The sequence below is a fragment of the Passer domesticus genome, chromosome 14 (assembly GCF_036417665.1).
Source record: "Passer domesticus isolate bPasDom1 chromosome 14, bPasDom1.hap1, whole genome shotgun sequence".
Lineage (NCBI taxonomy): Eukaryota > Metazoa > Chordata > Aves > Passeriformes > Passeridae > Passer > Passer domesticus.
Window position 1 is genome coordinate 597,871 of NC_087487.1, and position 25,311 is coordinate 623,181.

At 41.3% G+C, this 25,311-nt stretch overlaps 1 protein-coding gene and 2 long non-coding RNA genes across 3 annotated transcripts in view; 2 read left to right on the forward strand and 1 right to left on the reverse strand.

Annotated features, from left to right (window-relative positions):
- Positions 1 to 12,892, forward strand: CRABP1 (cellular retinoic acid binding protein 1). Its single transcript, XM_064389630.1, has 4 exons — positions 1 to 237; positions 646 to 824; positions 3,501 to 3,614; positions 12,562 to 12,892. The coding sequence occupies exons 1-4, from the start codon at positions 168 to 170 to the stop codon at positions 12,610 to 12,612; spliced, it is 414 nt and encodes a 137-aa protein (XP_064245700.1). The 5' UTR covers positions 1 to 167; the 3' UTR covers positions 12,613 to 12,892.
- Positions 12,883 to 25,311, reverse strand: part of LOC135281070 (uncharacterized) — a 20,596-nt gene continuing 8,167 nt past the window's right edge. The window contains exons 2-3 of the long non-coding RNA XR_010347829.1: positions 13,374 to 13,520; positions 12,883 to 13,185 (exon numbers count right to left, since the gene is read on the reverse strand). This is a non-coding gene — a long non-coding RNA (uncharacterized LOC135281070). The remainder of the gene's footprint in view (positions 13,186 to 13,373; positions 13,521 to 25,311) is intronic.
- On the forward strand, positions 18,261 to 24,555 carry LOC135281071 (uncharacterized). Its single transcript, XR_010347830.1, has 3 exons — positions 18,261 to 18,303; positions 23,431 to 23,500; positions 24,369 to 24,555. It is a non-coding gene; the product is annotated as an uncharacterized LOC135281071 (long non-coding RNA).

Here is a 25,311-nt window from a genome sequence, read left to right on the forward strand (position 1 = left end):
GTCTGGCGGTGTGATGCTGGCCCGAGGGAAGGGGTGGGGGGCCGGGTGGGTGTGCCCGGCTCTCCCTGCCGCTGCCGCCGCGGTCCGCCCCACTCACAAGGTGCCTGAGCCGGAGAGCGAGCAGCAGCGCCGCGTCCCCGCCGTCCCTCCGCAGCGCCCGTCCCGCCATGCCTAACTTCGCCGGCACTTGGAAGATGAAGAGCAGCGAGAATTTCGACGAGCTGCTCAAGGCGCTGGGTGAGTGGCGGGGGATCCGGGCAGCGCTCCGTGTCCCGCGGGGAGGACGCGGGGCGGCAGCTGCAGCTGCGCTCCGGTGCCCGGTGTCTCCCGGGAGAGCTCCGTGCGTCGGCCGCGGGCAGGAGCCCTCCCGCCGGAGCGGGGCATGGCTCAGAGCCCTGCCCGGGGAGGGTCCCCGCCTCACCGGCGAGCGCCGGCGGTGCTGCCCGAGCGGCTCGGCGCTCTGCCGCAGGGGTCTCTGCGAGAGCCGCGTGTGCCGGCCGTGCGGAGCCCGCCGGAGCTGTGCTGCGGGGCTCCGCGCTGCCCCGGCCTCTCACCCCGCTCCCCGATCTGTGCGTGATGCTGGGCGAGGTCAGCCCAGGGCACGGCTGGCGACTTCAAGCTCTGCTTCCTCCCCGCTTCGCCCAGGTGTCAATGCCATGCTCAGGAAAGTGGCGGTGGCAGCCGCCTCCAAACCTCACGTGGAGATCCGCCAGGACGGGGACCAGTTCTACATCAAAACTTCCACCACTGTCCGCACCACTGAGATCAACTTCAAAATCGGGGAGAGCTTTGAGGAGGAGACGGTGGATGGACGAAAGTGCAGGGTAGGAGGAGGGCTGGGGCATGTGCGTATGTGTGGGGGGGGTGTGTGTTACCAAGTTCTTTTTAGATGGAACAAACACATCTGCTGCTGGTGTCCCCAGACAGTGGCATGCTGCCCTCCACCATCTTCTTGAAGCACTCCTCGGGATTCTTGATGGTCACCTCTTGTCCCTCTTTTGGGATAAAACTGAAATCTCAAGGCAACAGAACATGACAGGTCTCCAAAGGAGAATTCAGGTATCTGGTTTCCAGCTTGGCAGGGTTTAGTTCTTCTCTTTTTGCTTCCCTCTTCCCTGAAGACCTCAGCTGCAGTGAAAGCTCTCCCCAGCTTCTGTCCCTGACACAAACATGGGAAATGGTGGAGCAAGAGAGACCTCAAGAGTCAGGATTTAGTGCACAAATCTGGCATAGTTTTTGTTCTAGATTGAATCAGATGAGTTCTCAAGCAGGACCACAGACTGTTAGTTGGTTGGGGCTGAAATCCTCTTTCACACTCTTGCCAAGTGCTTATGTCCAGTTTACTGATAGACAGCTCTTTAACAGTGTAAAACAGGCTTTCAGCAGGTATTACAGCAGCCACAGTTGTACCATCTCCTTGAGCTGAAATGCATTAGAGGGCATTCCCTGGAGTGTTTTGGGCTTGATTCTCTGTGTGAGACCCTGCTCCTCTACCTTTGTAGCCACTTATGTGGCTGTGGAGGGGGATTTAAGTCGGCAGCGTCTGACACCAGGTCCTTGCTGGTGTAGATATATGGGATCTGAGATTTGGGGAGCTGGACTGTGGTCACAGCTGCCTTTTGAAAACCATTATTGAAGGCATGGGTTAGTTAGGCTTTCTTCAGACAGTTTACTCTCATAATTATAAAGAATTATGTATAAGTATATGTAAAACTCATAAAAGAAATACAAATAAAGATTATCAGAAGGTAGTCTCAAATCCAGTTTTAAAAGTATCCAGTGTTGCTGAAATAATCTTCTTTCCAAAATATGATCTCTCCTAATTCTTGTGTCAGCTTTTGAGACCTTTTTTATCACTAAAAATTTAGAACTTACTGTCTTCAGTGCAATTGCTGTCAACATAAATTTATGAAGAAGGAAGCAGATTCTGGGAATCAGTGAATATTTAAAACATCCACTTGCTCTCTAGGATGAGTTGTCATATATTTAACGGTTTGTCCAGGAAATGTTGCAGGCTTTGTTAATTTATCTTGTTCGACAAAAAGTGTCTTCTTACATAATGCATATACAATAAATGTGACCCGCTTTCTATAGAAGGATTTATTGCTGCAGATGGAAAAACAATAATCATGGCTGTAAGCTATGAAAGTTGGAAAAACCTGAAAGAAATTGCTTTTGTGAAGAAGTAAATTTTTTCCATGTGTTATGAAATTATTTATAGTCCACTCTCAGGAATAAGTTGTACTGCTGTGTGTATATAACCAAGATGTGGCCACAGAGCAGAAACTGACAGATAATAAAATAATAGTCCAGAATGTATTTTGCAGTATCTGGCAAAACTGCTGACTGGTGATAGATTTTGATATACTTTCTGGGGTGGAGGGTTTTGTACTGCCAGCTAACTTGATCCATTGTTTGTGCAGACAAAGAAGGCATCATATATGGTTGTACTTCAAGGCACAGCTTCTATAACTGCCATTTGAGATGGCTTGTTAGTTTATAAAATCTATTGTTTTGAAAAATATTTTAAAAGTAAACAGCTAATTTTAAATCAAAGTAAAGAGTTTTTCCCTTGGAAAATCTGGCAAGTGTTAACTTGAATTAGGCATACATATGCACACAGACACGTGTATATGTACATGTATATAATCACAGACTAATAAATGTCTCCCCTGTGTAGTTATAAAGCTTGAACATTCATTACAGGGCATCCTTCTGCACCACTGTTCCATTGCACTGTGGAGTAATAGTTCAGTGCTCGAGTGAAAAGCAACAGAATCAGGGCTTGCCTCTTCGTGAGTTTAACAAAATCCTGTCGTTTCAAGTTCTTTTATTTTTCAGTGGTGTCATTGTCGTTATTCAAATGCTTTGGAAAATGCCCAAGGGTATTCAATCTGCAGACTCACAACCTTAAAAAATAATGTCACAAACACTTGAATTCTGACAGCGTTTTTTTTTTTTAATTTAGCTGTGATTTATTCTACTTTGTTAGCTCAATATGTTTAATACACTGTTAACTTGGCACAGTGCCACAGAGCAGGAAAGATTGTAAGTGACAAATACTGCATTATTTATGACTACAACTTGATATATACAATTGTTTATGCTTTTCCTCTTAGGGGACTCTGTAGTGATAAATAACACATCAGATCAAATAATTTTTACAAAGATGCTTGGGAATGTAGATGCTACATTAGCGTGTTCCTAAATTACACTTTCCAGCATCAAGCATTTGATAGAAAAACTGAGTGTCTCCGTTTTTTCAGTCTCTCACTGAAAAGACACATTTGCAATTAGTTTTTTACTAATATATTCCTCTTTCCAAAATGCCCCATTACACCTTAATTTTTATTTCACCACTTTCCACTGATTACTTTTTTCCCCTGCCTTTGACTACCTATGTGTTGCTCCTTTAGTGGAGCAATTATTCTCACTACTGCTCATTGTTGTCTCTGTCTCATGCTGCTGGGGAATATAATTAATGGTTTTCTTGCCTGCAGAGTTTGGCCACTTGGGAGAATGAAAACAAGATCTACTGCAAACAAACTCTTATTGAAGGAGATGGTCCCAAAACATACTGGACTCGAGAATTAGCTAATGAGGAGCTGATTTTGGTAAGAACCTTGAACTCCCTCAATATGTGCACCATATTAACAGGGTTTTTTGTTACCACATAGTATGAGTTATTATTTTTTCTTACTTAAATCTATCTGGAAGACTACCATTTTTATAATCTTCTACCTTACAATTAATACATTGCTTTTTTTTTTTCCTTTTTTTTTTTTTTAAACAAATGGATATATATGCATGTTCTGACTTGCATTTGATTGTTAAAACTTTCACCATACTAGTACTGGTAGAATAATCACAAGTTGGTGACTTCTGCTCTGTAAATTCACAACATCATCAAAGAATTTGCTTGATTTATTGCAGATTTTCTCTGGTGAAAGTGAGATCAAGGCATTTGACCTCATTTCTGGAGAATCTTCTTTTTAGGCACGTGCATAATACTGCTTCTTATCCATGGTCACATGTCATATAGCAGGGAAGATATGCATGTTGTTAGTATGCTCTAATCCCTCCTGTTTATGAAAAATATGTCATTTCTTCCCATATTTCTGCCACCTTCCCCACTTCCCCGATCACCTCCAAGTCAGATTGAGAATTGCCTTGATGAGTTTCTTAGAAATACGAAGATTTGCACATTTGCTGCCAGCCAATATCCCCACAGTGGTGTGTGAGCTTCCATCTGGCTGCAGGGTGACTGTGGGCATTCTGAGCAGCACCTCTGCAACTGCCTGGCTCTGCCCACCCTCAGTCACACAGGGTTTGTTTATTCAGATTGTGCTTACTCTGTTAGAGTTCTCCCTGCTGCATCTTTTCTCAGTAGTCACTCCAGATTAATTTACCAATATCTGCACCTGTGTAAAGACACAGGAGCACAGTTCAGCTCAAGTTCAGAATCATTTCATTGCACATGTTCTAACTAGTGAATTCTGGATAAATAAGTGATTAGATTGTTATGCCTCATCAGTTTGAACATGGAAGACAGGCTCCTGGAGTGGTGGGTAAGAAAACATCAAAGCAGGGAGGTTTTATTTCTAACTATCACACTAAGTAAACCTCTGCACTTTAAAAAACAAACAGCCTCCCCAGTGTTTCTCTAAAGCAGATGAAGTTCTGTTTTTAAGATTGTATCTGAAACAAAAACAGGACCCAAACCTAACCAAGCATAAACAAAACCTTCTAAGGTGTTAATATTATTCCAGACATCTTGGAACTGTTCACCCACATGAGGACGTGTGCTGTTAGTGAAATCACACAGATTTCTGATGAATAAATACTCCAAGCTGCATAATTTCTTTTGACTCAACCACTGGAATTTTTTATATTGTCACAAAACTTTAGGAGGCGAAGTACTTTGATCTCTTCTTTGCATCTTTAGATGAAATGCAGTGGATAAGATATATTCTCAACTATAACTTTTCTAGCTTTCTAACAGTACATTTCTGTAGTTTATTATTTAAGCAACAAGCTGAAGAGGCAACTGTTAAATAAAGTGCACTGCTCCGAACAAAGCAAGAAAGCGCTCATAATGCAATTGCCTCCTGCCAGCAGCAATGTGAACTTACCTGCTGGGGAGGAATAATGAACCTGGCTAAGCATCCAGAGGGATTCAAAAATTTAAAGCCATCCAAGCTTTTTTCTTGTTTAATACAGCCTGTTGAACTTTTGTGAATTAATTATTTTTCCAATTAGGATATAAATTAGAGCAACTTGCTTCTTATTAAAATATTTCCTTTTATGGGAACTCAGAACTTTTGATAAGTTGGTTTCCTGGTTAATTTGCTTGCCATTAGAATATACATATTTCTTTTAATCTGTGTATGTGTAGATTCAACTTCCAGTCATTATATATTGTGTATAAAAGAACCTAAATAATATGCCTGGAATTTGTTATTGCAAATATTTCTCTTAACACCACTGATCAAGCCACCTCTTAGAAGAACTTTCTGGTTGTGAAGCTAAACCAATGGAAAACCTTGAGTCTTTCAATGTAAAGAAAGCTTTCATTGAATCATTATTTGATTGCTTTTTAACCCTGTCCAATTTACAAATTTCCCTGCTAAACTAAGAAAACCAGAATGGCATGTACTGATTTGCTAGCGGTCTAGCACCTGATGTTGCACTGATTTCCTCTCCCTACTCCTATCTAAAATGATCCTGAATTATTTGCAAAGGCTTTGTTAACTCTTTTCTGATTTCCATTTCCTCAGAGCAATCCCCTTCCCATCTCGGGCAAGCTGGAATTACATTCATTGGTTGCAATGTGTGATTTTACTGTGGCCATGATGAAAATTTGGTATTTGTTTCCAAGTGATCCAGATCATTCTCTTTGCACTTTTACTATTCAATATGATATACATTCTCCTACCTCTTTTTCTTTATAAAGTATTATGACAATAATTCAGCCTCAGGACAAGCATTTTCAAGCCCTCATGGCATTTGAAGGGACTGAGTGTACAGATCTTTTAAATATGTGGGTTGGAGTTCAAGATCTGACAGCCAAAAGCTCAGCAATGAGGTGTTTCTGGGAGTAAGGGTGGTGTGAGACCTCTGGTCCTTTGCAGACTGAAATGGCCCTTCTGGGAAAAAAAAAAAAAAAAAAAAAAAAAAAAAAAAAAAAAAGAAAAAGGAAAAAAAAAGCAAGAAAAAAAGCTGAATTTTAACCCTGCTGGGAGGCAACAAAATGTTCTACTGGTTGGAGACAGACAGAAGAGGATTTTTCTTGTCTGTGGTCCCTAATTTTAAAGCCCCAGAACATTCCTTCAGAGAACTGGGCTTTAGAAGCTAAACTGTTGAAGGGATTGGCTGAGGTGTGTTCAGCAGCTGTAAAAGGGAACAAGGTAGGAATAAGAGCCCTTAGTGAGCATTACCTATTGATCTCTTGCCTGTCCACTGTGTTTGGGTTTTTCATCACTCCAGTGAACCAAGATTCGACATTAGATTATTTTATGTTTGGCAAATTTCCTTGGATCTGAGTCTGCAAACCCCCACTTACATCTTACTTCTTCAAAACCAAGCTCACAATGAGAAGAAGAGATCCCTGTATTCTTTTAAAGCCCTTTGCCAATAATCAACCACTTTAAAATGTTTGTGTGTTACAAATTAAACTTAAATCGATTTCTTTCTTCTTCCACCCTCAGAGCTTTCTTAGGGATCTTTAGGACCTGAAATTAATTTTCATTCAGTTTTTCTGTCCATATTGCTTCAAATATTTAACAGTTCCTGTCTTCACACTTCTCAAATCTCCCTGCTTACCTAAGGAATGTTATCTGTTCCTTTGCTCTCTCTGACGTGCTTCAGTAAGGCTCTGCCTCTGTTTCTCTATCCAAAAAATTCTTTCAAGAAGTCTTGAGACTCCTTATTCGCTAATTGATGCAGTTGCAGAAGAAATCAAGAAAAGTCATACCCAATTTGAAAGAAGTTGCAAGAAAGAATGTAAACTGTATTAGACCGAGGCATGGATTGAAGAAAGGCTTGGGGTAACAGGCAGGGGGTAAGAAATTAGTTTTACTGTGTTAGTATTGGCTCCATAAATGTTGGAGCTTTCTCACATAATTTTGATCTAAAATGCTGCATTGCTTAGGGGATCCATTTGTTTATGGTATTTTCATAGTGTAAGGAAAATACCAACCCAGCATTATTAATAAAATGCATTTGTTAGCCCATATAATTAAAAAAAAAAATCAGTGTTTAATTGCCATGACTACCACAGAGCTAAAATAGAAACACTTTTTCTTGCATCCTGGCAGAAGAATTCCTTATGTCCTTCAAAGATATTTCCTTGGAGTAAAATGATGGTCTTGCAGTCACATCATGTCCTCTGGTACACAGATGCTGAGAACACACTATTTAGTAAGCAAAGGTTTTCTCTACCTTCAGTTGCCTTCAGGTCTCCTTAGCTCCTTGCAGCATGGAGAATTTATCTACTCTTATGAGTAGATAAATAATATTTGGCTCATACAATGACAGAGGTAGGTCTGAAGTCCTGTTAGAAAAAGAATTCTTTCAGCCAAGGAAGGGGAGGATCAAGTTCTGCTTTATAAAAAGATGGTCTGAAAACTAGAACATTGATCTAAAACTAGAACATTGCAACATCTTTTATCAGAGCTGTTTATTCTAATCTCATCTGATGCACTTGCTGGGATTTCAGTGCTGCATTTTTAGAACTACTGAACAATGTAGATAAAAATTACATTGAATGTGCAAGCAAGGGAGGATGGAAAGGATAGTTCCCCACCTAAGCCCACATTTATTTGTCTTGACTGCATCTTTATATTGTATTGTACTTTAGGATTGTAATGCATACACGGAGTCAGGATATCTGTATTTACAACTCTACATTCATTAACTATACTTGGATTTGCATTTGAGCAATCAAGATCAGAATATAACACAAAAATATATATTTCTTTTATTTGTTTGAAAATTATGACCCGGAATTAATGCCTTTTCTTCCCTTTATTATACTCACAATGTTTTTGTTGCTGTGTGTTTTTGTCAGGGACATTAATGAACTATCAATCACTTATGTAAGACAGCAGAACAAAAGATCTGCTCTTTGCAAAGTTGAAGGATACTGCTTACAAATATTGGCTATTCAAATGAGACACATTTATATTCAAACCTTAGGTGCATTGCTGCTTTCATGGCTGCTCATGCCTCCATGGATTTAAGTTTAATTTGTAACACACAAATGTTTTAAAGTGGATGATTACTGAAGAGGGGCTTTAAAACCAGCCTCTGACCACATTTTACACAGTTCACCTATCACACAGGGGTTCTCAGAATCAATTGTAGCAAGGGTCAAAGATCAGAACATTGGTGGGGGTTCAAGCATGGTTTCTATTCTACATTCCCTCCTCAGAGAAATCATGCCATAGTTGATTAAAACTATTGAACTGTGGAGCCTAGATGAGTGAGCAAACATTTTTAAATGATTTCGCTGAATTCTGAAATGAAACATAGTTTCATTTCAGAATTCAGCAAATGAGAAGGGTCAATGCAGATTTGGAAAGAGATTTTGAAGCAAAATGCTGAAATGTGTGATGTGCCTCAGCCTTGTATCAAACAGTGTCTAACTAAGTGTTTAACTTTTCTGTAACTTTTGGAGAGTGATCTTATATAAAATCAATTATCAAAAGAAGGGTCTAGTCACATCAAGCACAGAATGAGGGGGTTGCTGCTGTTCCCATTAAAGCAGCCTTGACAGAAATTCAGAAGCCTATAATAATGCACACGTGTGTGTTGCATGGGCTTAATGCTTTAATTTACTCTTTACCATGAGCAGATTTACAAGGGGGCTTAGGGATCTACAGCCCCTGCTCACTACTACAGCCTTGTCTGGATCACATCCCAAACAAAAAAAGAAGCCAAAGCCGTTTGCATTTTGGCTGCACCCGAATCTAAATGCAGCCTTTTGTGATATCACTTGTAGCTTAGATGTCCTCTGTGCACTGGCTTTCAACTATAACTGGGAGATACCATTGTCTCAGACCTCTGTCATTCATTTGCTGCATAACTTCGAAGAAATTGTATAATATAGCAGTGCTCAAACACAAATGCTGACATTTAGACCCCTTGAGAAATCACCTAATTTTGCATGATGCTGTCAATTGATATCTTGGGATACATGAGGTTTTGAATTGGGTGATTTGCTATTAATAGCCAGGCTTGAAAGTGAGGGCTGCACATTCAGTGACTATGGCCTTGTAAGGATCAACCTTTTTCTTAAAATTTTGTGAGAGTCAGGAGGAGAATGGAAATAGACAACATGCCTTTGTTGTGAAGATTTATATCTTTATTCTAGATAACATGGAAGTGTGCACGTGGACAAAGCCTTTTCTGAGGATTCATTTAAGTAATACTTCATTTTCTCCATCAGTTTACTGATGGAATCTCTCTTCCTTTTGCAAGTTGCCTCTGCATTTTGATCAGTCATGAGCAGATAAAGGGGTTTTTGCATACACTGGCAGAAGTGATCTTTCCCAGGTGATTTTTTCGATGACACTCTTCTTTACAGTGTGCTCCACTTACCACAAAGCCTCCTCAGCATTTATAAAGGAGGCCTTCAAAAAGCAGATTTGCTCCTACAGAAATATATTACTGCCCTGTAATTCTCTTTTAATCTCTCATGATGTCAGTGGTCATCAGATTTTGAGTGAACTGAGAGAGGTCAATTTATTGGATTATCCCCCCTGTGCAGGGCTTTGTTTGCAGTATGCTTTTGGACTCTTAGCTACAGATTATGACAAGTTAAGTGAAGAAAACAATTCTGTAATTTGCAGTGGTTGCACATTTAAAATCCCATTTTAGATTTAGATAGAAGCCTTGCCTTGTAGCATTTTATGAGATAAATGGGACCTTTCCAAGCTGATGAGAAGGTGGTATTTGAAAATCCTCCTGTTACATCTGAATTACATCCTGTTGCATCTTGCTGTTACATCTGAATTACAATTTGGTAGCATTGCACTTTTTTTTCAGTTGCTCTGATGCAACTTCACCACCAAATAGCCAGGATTGTTCATTCTCTTTTCATTTGGAAGTTCTACTGCTTTGGGTCGTGGAAATCTTTAAAGTCTGCCTATTGGAACAGGAACTATCACTTCTTTTGTGTCTAGAATTAAAACCATAGACACTAAACTGCTTTATCCTACCACCAAATACAAGGATTTAAATGTGAAGAATAGAAGAATCCTCCCCTGACCTTGTAATTGTGCTCTGCATGATTTCTATCTCTTTGCAATCCAGATTTAAAGACATTATTGTGTTAAATTATAGTGGTTTTCCAGACTGTGAGAATGGTGTGTTATGGAGTCCTTGTGTGTAACAACTGATTTTTTTGAATTTGGGTTCCCTGAATATGTTCATATTTTCTGCACTTGATTTTTGTCCAGAGAAATTTGAATGTAGTCCTTTGCCTGAAATCTTTGGAAGTCCAGAAGTCTAGCTGGAGCTGGATTCTGGAAGTACAAAGTGAGGATCCTGTGTCCTGTGTCACAAACATGCTGAGCTTTGACTCTCTGAGTGCACAGCAGTCTGTGGTGCTATTACTCACCCATACTACTGAGCTTTCCCAGAAAGTCTTAAGTCTTTTTTCTTCCTCCACAAATTTTAATCTTTATTTCCACACTCCCTCCTGTAAATCTTCCAAGGATGCTGCCAGTCAGACGACACTGATGTCTTAGGAGCAAGCTCTGTCTGGGAATTGGACGCTGCAATTTCAGAAGCTCAGACCTACAGTGGCTCCCTTGCAGTGTGAATTACATCTATTTCCATCTACTCTTCCCTGCAGTGTTCCTTTTCAATAGAACTGCTGCTCTGTTCTGAGAATAACTGCTGTTGCTTAGCTTTAGGGGAAGGAGTTTCTCTCTTCACTTGCCTGGAAGAACAGACATCAGTTTGTCAGGGAGGTTACGTGAGTTTTGGCAAACGGCTGCTGCAGCCTTTCTCATTAGAACTGACTGATGTGACATCCATTCCCACTCACGATGTGGCTGCGTGGCTGTGCAGCTCCAGCTCTCACACTGGGGCTGTGCCAGCTCTGGGAGAGCACTACACAGGAATTGTTTTACTACTGTTTATGATTTGTGTTGAAGCAGCAGCAGGGGACCCAAGCCTCCCTGTGCTTAGCAGTGCCTGAGTGTGAAAGACAATCACTGTTGCAGAGATCTTACAGTCTCCACAGAAAACCTTATGCCCTGGATGGTCTTGACTCATACTTCCTCTCTCTGGCAAAACTCCTGCTGAAATAATTTTTCCTTTGTGGATCATTTGGAAATGTTGAAGGAAGCCATAATAAGAGTATTTGCAGCTGGTGCTGTGAACATTAGAGAACTATCCACATCCTTTAATGCTCATTTTCAGGTGTATTAATGTATAATCTAAAAGTACTGATATGATATTGATATGCATAAAAACAAAGTCTGTATCTCCAAAATACTAACAGACTTGTGTCCCCAACAAAGTGAATGAAGTATAAGCCAGAGTCAGTTTTAAAGCCAAGTCTTTTCAAACTATTGGCCAAAACAGGTGTAGAAAGCATTAAAACAAATAGCCCAGCTGAATTTTCATAATGCACTGGGGTAGTTCTTAATGCATGCTTTTCAGTGAGACCTTGGCAGTGACCACAGCCAGACATCCCACCTCAGACCTTGTTAGTGCTGAGCTCAAAACCTTCTGGCTGCATAGCTGAATGCGAAGTTTTTTGCAGTCTCTATTTCCTCATGCTTGCCCATATTGTTTCCTTCATGCTTAATTGCTCAAATTTAGCTTGCCAGACCTGAAATTACATACAAACACTTTGGGATTCAGGTGGCTTTCTCAGACAGCCCCACAATCACTGTCCTGCCTAAATGTTCTGATAATCTGTAGGACATTCCAGGTCCTTCTCATGGTTAACAAACTCACTGGTTAAGGGCACAGTGTGCTGAAGGAAGGTTGTCATTGACACTGCCCACACTCCAGCCTGGAAGAGAGGCTTTGGTATCCCAGCAGGGGCTGTCAGCTGCTTGCAGCAGCACTATGTTTACAGCTATACATTCTCCTGGTCTTCATCTTTCCTCCACTGACTTCATTTGCCTGCTTGGATTTATATCTGCAAATATCAAAGAATACCTTTGGAACATGCCATCTGAATTCCACCCTCAGCATTTCTAGTTCAAAGTGCTGCAACTGGTTCTAAATATAACAACAGCACATTCCAAATTCACTTTATTTTATCATGTTTATTTATCAATTCATGCCAAGAAACTACAAAAAAAGGGAATTTATGCATCATTTATCATTCTGACAAAATCCATCCTGCCTTGCAAAACAGGTCATTTACATTGCGTTCCTCTTTCAAAATTATTTCTTTCTTTACTCTCATCTGTCAAAAGACATAAGAAAAAGTATTTCTGCTGTAGAACTAGTTACTTTAGTAAAAATAACACTTTGAAATGGTGTTTAATGTTTTCTGGTTCTTTCTCTTTTGATTGATTTTTATTTCTTTTCCAGACCTTTGGTGCTGATGATGTTGTGTGCACAAGAATTTATGTAAGAGAATAAAAGCATCAATTTACTTGTCATCTGGGATGAAGTGGAGAACTGTGAAAATCCCCAGTGTAACGAGTATCTGTGTGTGCTGTTACTAACGCAGTGTTGTATGTGACTGTGTGTGTTATAGCTGAACCCAGATCCTCTGTTAAGTGTATTTTGCTTTCAGTTTTCATTTCAGACCCTATTCCTTTCCACTTTTATGCCATCAATTTTCATGTCTGCTTTGTATTTTGTAGTTGTCACTTGCTATGGTTTCCTCGGTTATTAAACTTATTGGGCATAACTCACAGCTGTTTGGGGGTGTTTTTAATTGAAAACCCAGTGTGCTTTGGTTAGGACTGAAACACTTTTTACCCTCTGCTGAAGTCAATGTGGAGTTTCCCTGCTGTTGGCAGGTCCTGTGCTGTCAGGGAACACCCCCTAGGGCAACACAAGGAGATGGAGAGCAAGTGGATGGCAAGACCATTCAAAGAGCTGCAGGCTGCTCTCTTGAACCCAGAGCTCTGCTTCTTTCCTGCTTCTTTCCTTCTTTCTGTCCTCCCTCCTTCTTCCTCCTCTCTCTCTCTTGTCCTCTCTTCCTCCCTGTTGAGGAATAATTAGCGTATGCTGTGATTGCTAGGACTGTGGTTAAGCTGAACCAGACAAGACAAAGTGAGATCTTTCACAAAATACATTTTGCAGCAAGTTCATAATTGAGGAGCTTGTGGAATGTGTAATTTTTCCATTTGAAGAATAATCTGATAAAAATATGACTTCTTGAAAATAGCTACCTTTTAAAGAGCTTCATCAGGAGGCTGACATTAAAGAGGGAGTAGATCACAAGGAAGAAGCTGTTCCACAGTCCAATCCAGGCATAGAAAGCACTGAAATCCAAGTTGTAGTCATCACAGATTCCTTGGATCACTGCAAAAGTGAAGCTACAGGACAAATAACATTATGATCATGACTAATATTCATTGTCGTCACACCTAAGCACCTCAGGCCTGATCAGAGAGCCAGGAGAATCTGACAGTTTACTTGTTTTGGCCATGAAAAAAATAAAGCTGAGAATGCTGCTTTTCTCCTACCTTCTCACCTGTGACAAAGAGAATTTCCAATGGCTTCACTCCCCCTCCATGTTACAACTCTCACTTCTGGTGATTCAACCTTTAATTCTTTGAGCAACTAAGTGTTTCACAAACCAGGGCCATAGTTCAAGAATTAAAAAAACACCACATTTAACTCTGGCTCAGAGTTTTGGCTGCAGCACTATCAAGTATTAGATTCAAGCTGAGCAGAGATTCCACTAATGAACCGGATAGTCTTCAGTTCTTCAGCCTTGGAAGTGTCTGGAGATGGAGACTAGGAGCACTGTTTATTTCACTGCAATATCCAATCTTATCTGACCAGCTTTTAGTTTTGCAAGAGTAATTTTTCTGCTCCATGTCACACAATAATACAAGATTTCTAAGAGGTTCAATGTTAGCAGAACATATGCCCTGTTCACTGGATTCTGCTCACTACTCACAACAGGAAAATAGGACCAAAACTTACTCATCTTGGGACATCCATGAAAAATTACTCTCTCTTCATCCCTCACATGGCTATGCAGAGAAATCCCCTTTGAAAGGATTGCCGAGCTGCCATAAAGAGCTCAGCCTACAGAAGCACAAGAGGAGAGAAACATACAGTGTTTTCTGTCTCCTCTGCTCTGACAGGTCATTCTTGCTTTCTCTGCCATCAGCACTCAAGATACCATATTGCAGCTGAAAGGAGCAATCTGAAAGGGGTGTTTTCTTCCATGCTCTAACCTTAAGCCAAATCCTGTTTCTGAGACCTTGGTTCTATTGATATCAATTAAATAGAGTGCATGCTGGCCAACACTGAGGCAGGAGCTGAAATTAGTTCACTGAGGTTTGGATACAGCTGAGGCTACCCCCCTGTAAGAACGAAACCAAGAGGGAGGAAGGCAGGGATCTATCTTTGTTTTCTATCTTCTTTTAAGATTCAAATTAAAATAGTTGAGTGTTTTGTTATAAACAAGTTCTACTTCAGGAGTATCTGGATCTGCTTGTGCAATCAGCTGTGCCAAAGGGACTCCAGAAAAAAGTGCCAGGCTTTGAGCTTGCTCAAAGCTGCTCAGGGATGCAGACAAAACTGTCTTGCCACATCAAGGCTGAACAGTCAATAACACTGTCTTGCAGGACATGTTGTCACAAGTCATATCCCAGAGCACCAGGAGCCCACCAACACCACAAAGGCTTTGTCTCTACCTCCAAGAAGTTGTGTGGTGGATGTAGAGGCTGGTACAAGCTGAAGAAGCAAGTAGTAGAGACAGAGCCAGTGAGTAGCAGGGCTGTTTTGCCATTCCAAGGAAAGATGCCACTCTTAGCAATTACCTTTTCCACCTGTGTGTAAAACAGCCCTGATGCACAGTTTTGAGGGTTTGGCAAGGTATTGGCATGGGCCTCAAACTGTCTAAAGCCAGCGAGTGCATTTAATAGAAGCAGTGATTGCTGTGTTTTATTTCTAGGAAGTCTCAAGCTAAGCTGTTGGCTGCTCTAGCAAATGTCCTTCAGAAAACTTTCCCATCAACTGGAAAATACCAAGTCAGGTTTCCATCCAGTTGGCAACTACTATCCAAGTAGTAAAGCATGAGCTATGTAATGAGCTTGTAGGAGTTATGATTAAAAACAGGCTCTGGAGACGTGAGCAACGCTGAATAACTGGGAACTTTCTTCTTACAGGCTTGAAGCTGTTCTCCTAGGCTTCATTTGCAGTCTGGCGTGACAAAAGTTCCTTTCTTTAATAATGTCCGTGTGGAAGCTTTACCACTTGATTGACTTTTGTGAAGTTATAATAAACGTACTGGTGCATGGGTAAATTCCTATGAACAGAGACTAGAACTGGTCCAGGGTGTTAGTTTTATGGCTTATTGTTGAAAGTGCAAAGGCCAAATTGCATTTTGTGAGTCCTTTTGGGTTTAAAAGCCTTCAAATTTAGGCAGTCAAGGATTTGGAGTGAATTTATTGGCCAAAAGCCTTGCAGTTGTCTCCTGCTTTTTTTTTTCATTGCTGAGATTAAGCTCCTTTGGGAACATGGTTGTTGAATAGTGCCATGGCGGCCAACAGAGACAGTTTTATCCAATTTTTGTGTAAAAAGTAATGAATTCACATGCACGCACACACTCCTAGATGAGGTGATGGAAGCAGAGTAGAGTTACTGTACTGTGTTGCATCCACAAAAATTAAGTTTCATGATGTCTGAGTGTTAAGTGGTTGCTTGGCAGAACAGGGTCCTGAAAGCTTCAGGCAGCTGCACACAGGAGGGAGGGACTTTTACAGGCAAAGGTGCCTGCAAAAGTCCAAAGGAGAATGGAACACCTAAGGGTTACACAAGTGGTTTGTCAATTATTTGACAGCATGTGATGTCTGAAAAAGGCCCCAGGGATTTCACAGATATTGTTTTCCAGATTCAAGTCAAAGAGACAATGTCTGTGGCTCTAGGTAATCAGCCAGAGACAGAGCCTGGCTCATAGTTACGTGTATCACTGGGCAAGCAGAAACTTCCCCTCATGCTTCTGTGTTCTAAGCAACTTCTGTCACTTGGGCTGGAAACCCTCTGGTTCTAAGCACTGACTGGTGACAAACATGGCCCACGTCTGTCTGGATGGCTGCTCATTGACCACTGGATGCATAACACCATCCCCCCACCTGCTGTCCTGCACATCCCTGTGCCCTACAAGCCAAACCCCTGAGCTCTGCAGGATGATGCTAATGGCCAAAGGACTTTCTGACTGTAGAAATGAATGCATGAGGGAACTTTCCTTGTGAGTGTATTACAAACTACTGTTTATGTTTGAGAGCATTTCTCCATACAAAGGCAGCAGAATACAGCCAGCTAAGAAGGTGAGAAGTCTTCTTCCTTGAAGTTTAAAGGCTTTGTCTTGCCATTGTCCGAACAGTCCTTGAAGGGATACAGTACAAGTGAGTATCAGTGTTATGCTAAGCATAACTTTCTACAGCTGTTTTAGATATCCTCTGTATCCAAGACATCTGCACAAAGCAGGATCTTCAGGGGAGCTGTACCTTTTTTTGGAAGGACGGCAGCAGACCAGGGACAAAGCCTGAGGGCATCACAACTGGGGTGGCTGTGAGTGGGCAAGTGACTGCCAGCCTCTGCGCCTGCAGGCTTGGCACTGAGCACTGCCCAGGCCATGCTGATAAGCAACTGCTGCAGCCAGACAAAGAAAGGGTTTTATGGGTATCTGCAGCAACATGGCACATGGGTAACATTTCACAACAACAAGACTTGCCCACATGAGTGGAACACTAGGATCCAGCTGCCACGTTCTCTGCCCTAAGGCAAGAAGAGTTCATTTTAGGATTTTCCTTTGATTTTCTGTACTTTATTCTTAAGCTGCTTTCATAAAACATTTATTGTTGTTCTTCAGGAAAAATAAACATCCTAACCAGTAAACAAATCAGACAGTGAAGTTGGAATCAAAATAATACCCAGTGGGAAACCCAAAATATGAAAAAAATTCTCAGCAGGAATGTGACACTGCATTGAATAGTTCAGTTCACAGATATTTGTCTCACCAGCTCTTTTTGTTGGGATCAGAGCTGTCCCACTACGTGCTGTGTGCTCTGGAGACCTAGTGCTGCATTAGCTCAAGTGATTGCTTCTTGCACACTGAATGCAAAGACAACATTTCTGCTAACAGGAAGTCCCGAATCCCACATGGCTGCAGAATCCAGAGTCTTTGAATATTTTTAAATATATGCTCTCTGAGCACTGCCATGTCAGAAGTGGAACAACCTGATGCTCTGCTGACATGATTTTGTGGCAGGCACACAGTTCTTTGTCCATGTTCTCAGAACAAAGAGGAACAAGGCACCTAAACTCTTTTACAAGCTTGAGTAAGATTTGCCATTAGAATTTGCTGCATGGTCACACACTGCAACCAGAAAAGAAGGTGGTGAGGCTTGAAATGGTTTCTGCAGCAGACAATATCACAGTCTTCTGCCAGATACTGCTCTCTCCTGCAAAAAACAGTGGCTCATGAGGAGAGGCAGTTTAGTTGCTCAAGCAGAAAAGATGTGGCAGCCTAGGTGACTGTCTGAACTACAGATTTCTTTAAAGCCCTGCAGATATGTATCTCAAAGTTAATCTTCACAGGATGTTCATATGGAGCTGGGGCACTGATTTCATCAGGAGTCTGATGAGTTTACAGAAAGTTTTCAAAGTGCTGAAGCTTTCATGTCTAAGTAGCTGCTGGTGCTGGGAGATAAAGGTGCAATTGGAGTTGTAGTGTTCTCACAGAATTGCAGATAGGAATAGCTATAGTGGGTCAGTGTAAAGGTCCTCTCTCCTCCAGAATTCAGTGCCTAAGACTCTTCCCTGAGTCTTCTGGGAGCCTGCACATCAAAGTTACTCAGAAAGATCTTTTGAGCACTAATATATAGTCCATGTCAGTGCTGAGATTCTGCTGCTTTTAAGATGCTGATGATTGCTGAAGCCATTGCTTTCCATTTCTCTTGCTGTATCTGGGAGATTTTTAAAACATTCCATATGTGGAAGTTTGTGTAGAACTGACACCATGCCATAATGATGCATAGTGAGTCTGGAACATCTGAATAATGATCATAATTTGCATTATCCTCCATAGGGTGTGCCAGGACATCAGCAAAGACTGCAGTGAGAAAGCCTGTCTCTGAAGTAAGCACCTAATAACTCTTTTTGCAGGAGTTTTTAGCACTGAGCTTAGGCATGTGGCAAGGCTAGAGACTGGGAACATATTGCAGTTATTACGGAGCTTGAAGTCCAAGTTCCTTTTAAGACACGTCACTAGTAATGTGTTTTAATCAGAAGTATTTTAGTGAAGTAAATTGGAAGCATCTGGACCTGACTGGTATCCTGTTCTTTCAAGTGTGATTTACTCCATAATTCCTTTAATGAACTGGATATCAATACTATCTGATGAACAGGAAGAATAAACAGTACGAATCTGTAATGCTTTTTATTACAGGTTATACATTTCCAGTATAGGTTATACAGAAATGTTGCTGTAGTTGATTTTGTTGCAGCAACAAAAGAAATCTTCAGTATAGGTCACAGGGCAGCTATGGGAATGGTCAGAGTGCTGTAAAAGGATCTTTTTCAGGGATAGAGCTTTCTTCTTTGCTATTGTTTAAGTAACAGGAGAATTAGTTAATCTGCTGATTTCCTGCCAATGTTTCATCCTGCTGGAAAAATACCTAAGAATACACTCCAGGACTTGGGATGGGGGACACCTTGCAATGTTTCTCCTGACCTCATAGTCAGAGTCCCAAGTGGTATGGGCACAAAACTGTGTTTTCAAGGAAAGGAAGGAGGAGGCAAGAGGTGTAATGCGTGTTTGTGTGTGAAATGGCCATCATGCCACAGCACCTGATTTTCACACAGCTCTAGTAGCCCTAGCTAACGATGAACACAGTGCTGGCTTGCTTGCTTTTCTTTCAGTTTATTGGAAAATGACCCATTTTGTTCAAAAGTTATTCACTTCTCCCTGATTGAAAGATAGATGGCATGACTGAAATACCTTACTCCAGTCTTGGGAAACCAGGCTGAAATACAATGAGACATGTACAGGTGACACAGTTTTAGTGACAGAAGGAACACTGGGCACTCCTGCAGGAAGGGTGAATGGTGCTATGAAATGAACCATTCCATTATTTTCCCAAAGCTTTTTGATTTTGCCATGGGGGTTGACACTGTGGCACAGAAGATTTTCCATGTGTACACAAATAGCTCTTTCCTCTCTCACCACAGCTTGTTCTTAGTGTGTTAGTATGTCAGTGGGGAACACTCTGCATTGTATATCAAAGTCTAATAAATCTCAAATATAATACTTGGAACCATAGAAGGATCTCAGCATAAAGCCCTGAGTCTGTTCCAAGGTAGGGAGAAGGAGGAGGAGAGAAAGGGAATTTATAACTTTTTCTATAACTTTTTTCCTTCTTGATTTTGGCTGAGAAACAAAAATCAAGGAAGGGTTTGGATACTTTGCCATAATTAAAAGCCTGGGAAAAGCTTCTTTGTAGGCTTTTTAACTTACAAGCATTTGAACAAATTGATGCATAGCTCCCAAAACTGTTTGACATTTGCTCTTGTTAGGGCAAATTATGGTTACATCTGCTTCAGACCTGGATATTTTTTGAAAGAGTAAGTTGATTTCTACTAAGTTTAAACAATTTAGCATGTGCTAAATGCTTGTGTTTAGTGCAGTGGCCTGTTAAATTAAGCCTGAAGTTATTCAGGATATGGTAATTTTATGAATACTTTTGAATAAGTAATTATAATTTTGCCTGAAGCCTGTCATTTTGATGCTGCAATAATTAGGGTGCCCATTAGCCAGATTTCATCATCTAATAACACAAAGTAAATACAGAGGGAAATTGAGGAGAAAACGTTGGTATATTGAAGAAGAAGATATTGGGATAAGAATTTAGAATCCATTTCTCTATAAGCAAGACAGGAGTTAACTGTTCAGTTTCTGGAGCCGATTCCAAAGAGCCACAGTGCCAGCGTTTGTCTGGCAGGCAGCAGCCACCACAGCTGGGTGGCTCGAGGCAGAGGCAGCCCGTGGGGATGGCAGGGGGCCACCCCTCTTTGTCCTGGGCACAGCACAAGCCTCTAATGGCAGCCCCATAACATCCAGCTGGTGAAGAGAACAGTTGACATAGCTGATCATAAACATGAGATCAGTCTCGAGGAAAAGATGAGAACCTACAAACATCACAGTGCTCACCAGCTGGGAATAGTGCAAATCTCCCTCTCACTTAACAAGTCCTGGAGGCATAGAATCACCCTGTTATACTGCACTCTGGGCAGCAATTTTAAACTTATTCCTATGAAGTTGCATTGTTGCTTTGCAAGAATTTTATTACCATAGTTAGCCACATATATGTAAAGGTGTTTTTTAAAATGAAGTTTTCTCTCTGTAGTTTGGACAAATGTTCCCAGTGGAGTCCACTGAGTTTCTGCATTGTCCAGAGTTTAACAGGAGATGGAAGGAGCTAGCTGACTTTGGAGGGTTATCCATGGCAACAAAATGTGAGAAAGGCTCATGCAGAAACAGGGATGCAATACACAGAGCCAGTGCCATTCAGCAGGCTAAAACTTGCTTTTGGTCAAGGAAGCAGCTCTTGCACCTCCTTTGCCCCTGCCTGAAGAGAGTCAAGATATGCCTTTCTGGAGTCAAGGAATAAGGCTCAGGAATGGAGGAAATGCCATGAACAGAAGGTGTTTGATTAATGAGAATACACTTTTATCCCTTCAAAATAGATGCAAGGGTGTCCTTGCATTTAAGGATGTCTTACACAACTTTTTCACTCCACCTAGCTGAGGTTTCAGTCCTGCAAGTTGTTTCCAGTGCTGTTCACCTGACAGGAAGACGGTTCCTTGCTCAAAGCTGCTTAGAGCTGTCTCTGTGCTGTCTAAGCACATGCACACACCTCAGCACTAGGAGATCTTGCTGCAAGGCTACTCAGGGAAACTACGGGTGTAGGTATAAAGGATTTCTTTCAAAGTCCATTTGAAGAGTGCCAGCTGCGTTTCTAACTCTAAAAATAGCAACAGTGCTTTCCCTTATATGCGACTTTCAGGGCACCATTTGTGTTATAATTGGTATAACTACTGTCTTCTCCTGTGTAGTGTTGCAAGAATAGCCAGAAGGCATTCAGCCTGCATGAGCCTTCACCAGAGATGTTTTCTCCACAACACATGGCAAAGTCCTCTATTGTTTCTGGGAATCTTTGTAGCTTGAATGCATTATTCTGCTGTTTTGTCATCCATGTGCACGATAAACTGGGCATTCTTGACTATTGTTTTATGAAACTGTGGCTAAGAAAATGAAATGGCCTTTTATTTTATTTAGGCAGCAAAGTGATTTATGAAAAGACACATCCACTTCCACACATGACAGAACATCCATGTGTGCTTTAAGCCCCAGAGCTGACTGGGCTGAGACCATGCCTTTGCCATAGTTGTTACCATTGGTATTACTGGAGTGCACAGAGCCTCTCCACTGCCCCCAATTCTACTGTGCTATGTGCTGAACAAAGATGCTTTGAGGCCCTCCCAAGCTTCAGCCTTTGTATACACTCTGGGACAATAGTCCTGGGGACAGAAAGACACACTCCTCTTCCCCATGGGGTTCAAATGATCTACATGGAGGTTGTCATCTCTTAAATTTCAGTTTTGAGCTGGAGGGAAAGAAGGGGGATTTAAGCAGCACAGAAATCATTCACACAGCCTTGCTTCAGTGCCTCCCCTCTCAGCTCTCCCCACAGCAAGGCCTTTCTCCAGAGCCACACTATTTTCACTTCACCAGGTTTTTGGCCTCAGTCTGTGTCTGGGAAACATTGCCCCATCTGTTGGGGTTCTGTGTGTCTCAGGCAACTCTCACTGGCATGAAATGAAGCTATGCTCAGCTTTATCTGCAGTTACAGCTGAGTGCATCCACCTTAGTGGAGCAGCCATTGGCTGAGGCTGGCTGAGCTTCTTGGCTTCATCTGATGAAAGGTAAATGACTGAAAGGATGAAAATAGGGTTTTTTTAATTGCCGAGCCACTTGAATCAATAGGAAACTCTGCATACTACTACATGCAGTCTCCATGGACCCCATATGAAAGATGAAGGCAGCTGTGACCTCGCTTCATCACCCTTCCCTCAATCAATAGCTACCAGCTTTTAAGGTCCCAAAAGGTGTGATTAAATCTCTGCTGCACCAAGTTAGCATTTCCTAGCATATAGCCCATTGTCCTCACTGAAAGGACCTAAAAGCCCTTATTCTGTGAGAGTTAATGACCAGATGTCCCTGGAAGGAAACCCATCAGCCGTGGGCCTCAGTGCCAGAAATGACTACAGCTGATTTCATTTCCCTTTGCATCCATGTCACAGCTCCGGTGGCAGCCTGAAGCATTTCACTTGGGTAACCGAGCCTGCGGGTGCAGGGACAATCCCAGTGATGTCCTGGGAGAGGACTGGTGTTATTCTATGATGTTACTCTTATATATGAGAGGATGCTTCACAGGGAGCCAAACTCAAACCCTTCCACACCTGAGGGTATGGTAGTGCATGGTTCAAGTCCATAAATGTAGCACCTTCTTTGCAGCAGTCCCTCTTATGGAGTGAGTGCTTGTGTAAATGTGACAGTGCCAGCAAGGTCTGAATCAGACTGATCAGACTGTCCCTTTGTAATAGCAAGGCTTTAATAATGCCTGAACAGGACAATTGCACTGTCTGTGTAAAAACAGAAAGGACAAGTTTGTGGTCTGCAGCAGTAGATACTTCAGCACCTTTAACAGGAAGGGAATGGGCACTGTACTTTGGAGAAATGAATAAAGAAAATATTGCCTCATAGGGTGTAGGTATATGACACATTTAGGAGACTAATATTGATACATCATTCTCAAAGGACCATTTCAATGTCGCCATTTTCACACAGAAATCTAACAGTACATTCTTTAACTTAAAAGAGCTCTCTGAGTAGCTGCCTTTCTTGTACTTTTCTTTCACTCTGTCTCATTGTTGATCCAAGAGCTCTGGAGGCTGCAAGGATACTTCACTTCAAGGAAAACACTGACACTGGTATCCTGCTCTCCTCATGGTGTATTATTGGCAGTACAATTGGATAGGGAATTTAGTTAGCACAGTGTAACCAGGGGACGTGGTAATTACTGGAGCATCATTATTAGTCTTATGGCATGTTTTTAAAGTTATTAATTAAAGCTTTTATCTTCCTTTGCACATTAGAATTTTGAAAAATATTGGATACCATTAATAAATCTTTTGTCCCTGTAGTCAGCAGCAGCTTAGCTTTTGGAGAAAGAAAAGCCCTGGAAATCATCCTTCAGGCAGCTGTGCCTTGCAGGTGAGCCTGTGTGTAAGGACAGATCATTAAGGATTTGCTGGTCTGGGATGGAGGCAGAAATAAACTTACATATGCACAGAATATGGAGCACAGATCAATCCAGCCATGATTCAGTTTGAGTGCAAGATTAGTTTCTTTTGAAATGCCATCAGAAAGCATTTGCTCAAAATGTAGGTCACAGCAACAAAGGCTGTGGGAGGGATTGACTGAAGGCAAAAGGAGTGAGGCTGAAATTGCCTATGTTCAACAGCTGTCTAAGCCAGATGTTTGCAACATTAAATATTCTGTACAACAGAGGTTTGTAGCAATGTAGACCCTATAGTGGGAAGAAATTGAATTGTGCATTTCTATAAGTCCTCACAGTGACCTCGTAACTCTCTTACTTTTGCTATTGCTAAAAGTCTCTGCTTCTCTTCATGCTAAAAGTGTGCCAAACACTTATTTTGACAGCTAGCTCATGTTATGTTTTTTCTAGTGCCTCACTTCCTTGCTCTGAATAAAATAATTGTTCTTTGAGCTCAGTACCTGAACCAAACACTGAAAGAGATTAAGGTGACCAGCAGATGATGGGAAACAGAAAATTCAGCTAGACTCATTCCACATAAACAAATATTTTGAGGTGCACTGCTCAGGCAAACTGATTAGTTTGCCAGCTGTAGGTAGAGCTACAGAGGAAATGAAAAAGGTAGGCTATGCTGAAAACTGCAGAGGGAAAGAAATTCATAATGCAGCAGGGAAAGAATGAGGTTTAGACATGAATCTGCTGGGTTTTAGGATTCTTGCTTCTTTGAGATACAGTCTGTCTGTGAGACACTTTCTATACTGTCACGCCAGCAGTGGAGCAGAAACTTCTTTTTTTTTTTAACAGGCAGGAGGAGGGGGAAAAGCCCTGCATAAAGCCCAAGCTCCCATAAGTGGAAAATATCATATGTACCTTTTTAAAATCCTTCAGGATGCAGCTGCAAATAATGAAGACAAATGATTCCTTCAAAATAAAGATAATAATGGAAACAGGCTATGCCTAGAATTCACCTCAGCTTTAGATTCTGATGGCAACAAAGGTAGTAGTATAAAGAAGCCTAATAATACAGTTAGAGGCAGAAATACACAAAACCTGCAAGGATGAAGGGTTACTTAAAATCTCCAAGGGATGTATACAAAGAGTCTGAGGCAGGAAATCATCACTGAGATCATGAAAGCATGAACAGTCATGATGAATATCAGAAATACTTTATGACCTACCTTTATTTGAAGATAGAAGGAGTAGCATCTCTATTGCCCTCTGCAAAATGAGATATTTCAGCAAACATCAAGTGGAAAACAGTCAGAATGTTTTCAGAAATACTCTTCTTTTTGTCAAGAAACGTCAGGCCCCAAACTTCTTCTATCAGCAATGGAAGATTAACTATGAAAACTCAGTAGGTTTAGGGTAATATTTCTACTGAAAAAGCAGCCAATTACAGAAAACATCCCAGTAATTACGGCACTCAACAGTATTACAAGAGACACAGGAAAGTTTGTTCCAAGTTCCTCTTCCTGTTTAGATGATGCCATGAGATTCAGTCAGATGATATAGAAAATGCCTGCTTTTTGTAAGAGCTTTTTGGCAGCCTGGAGATTCTCCTAATCCCTGAAAGTGATTAAAAGGCCTGAGAGAAAGAAATCTAAACTATATGCACTTCTAAAACAGAATACTGGTCACCTTATATGTTCACACTTAATGCTGTCTGATAACACAGTAAGGCTGAAGTGTCTTTTTGTGTTACTTCGTCTGATTTTTAAGAAAATTTGGGACATAATTTAAATTAAAC

Coding starts and splice junctions, on each gene's coding strand:
- CRABP1 (XM_064389630.1), top strand. CDS start 168: ATGCCTAACTTCGCCGGCACTTGGAAGATGAAGAGCAGCGAGAATTTC. Junction 825..3,500: donor TGGATGGACGAAAGTGCAGG/GTAGGAGGAGGG, acceptor TCTTGCCTGCAG/AGTTTGGCCACTTGGGAGAA. Junction 3,615..12,561: donor CTAATGAGGAGCTGATTTTG/GTAAGAACCTTG, acceptor TTTCTTTTCCAG/ACCTTTGGTGCTGATGATGT.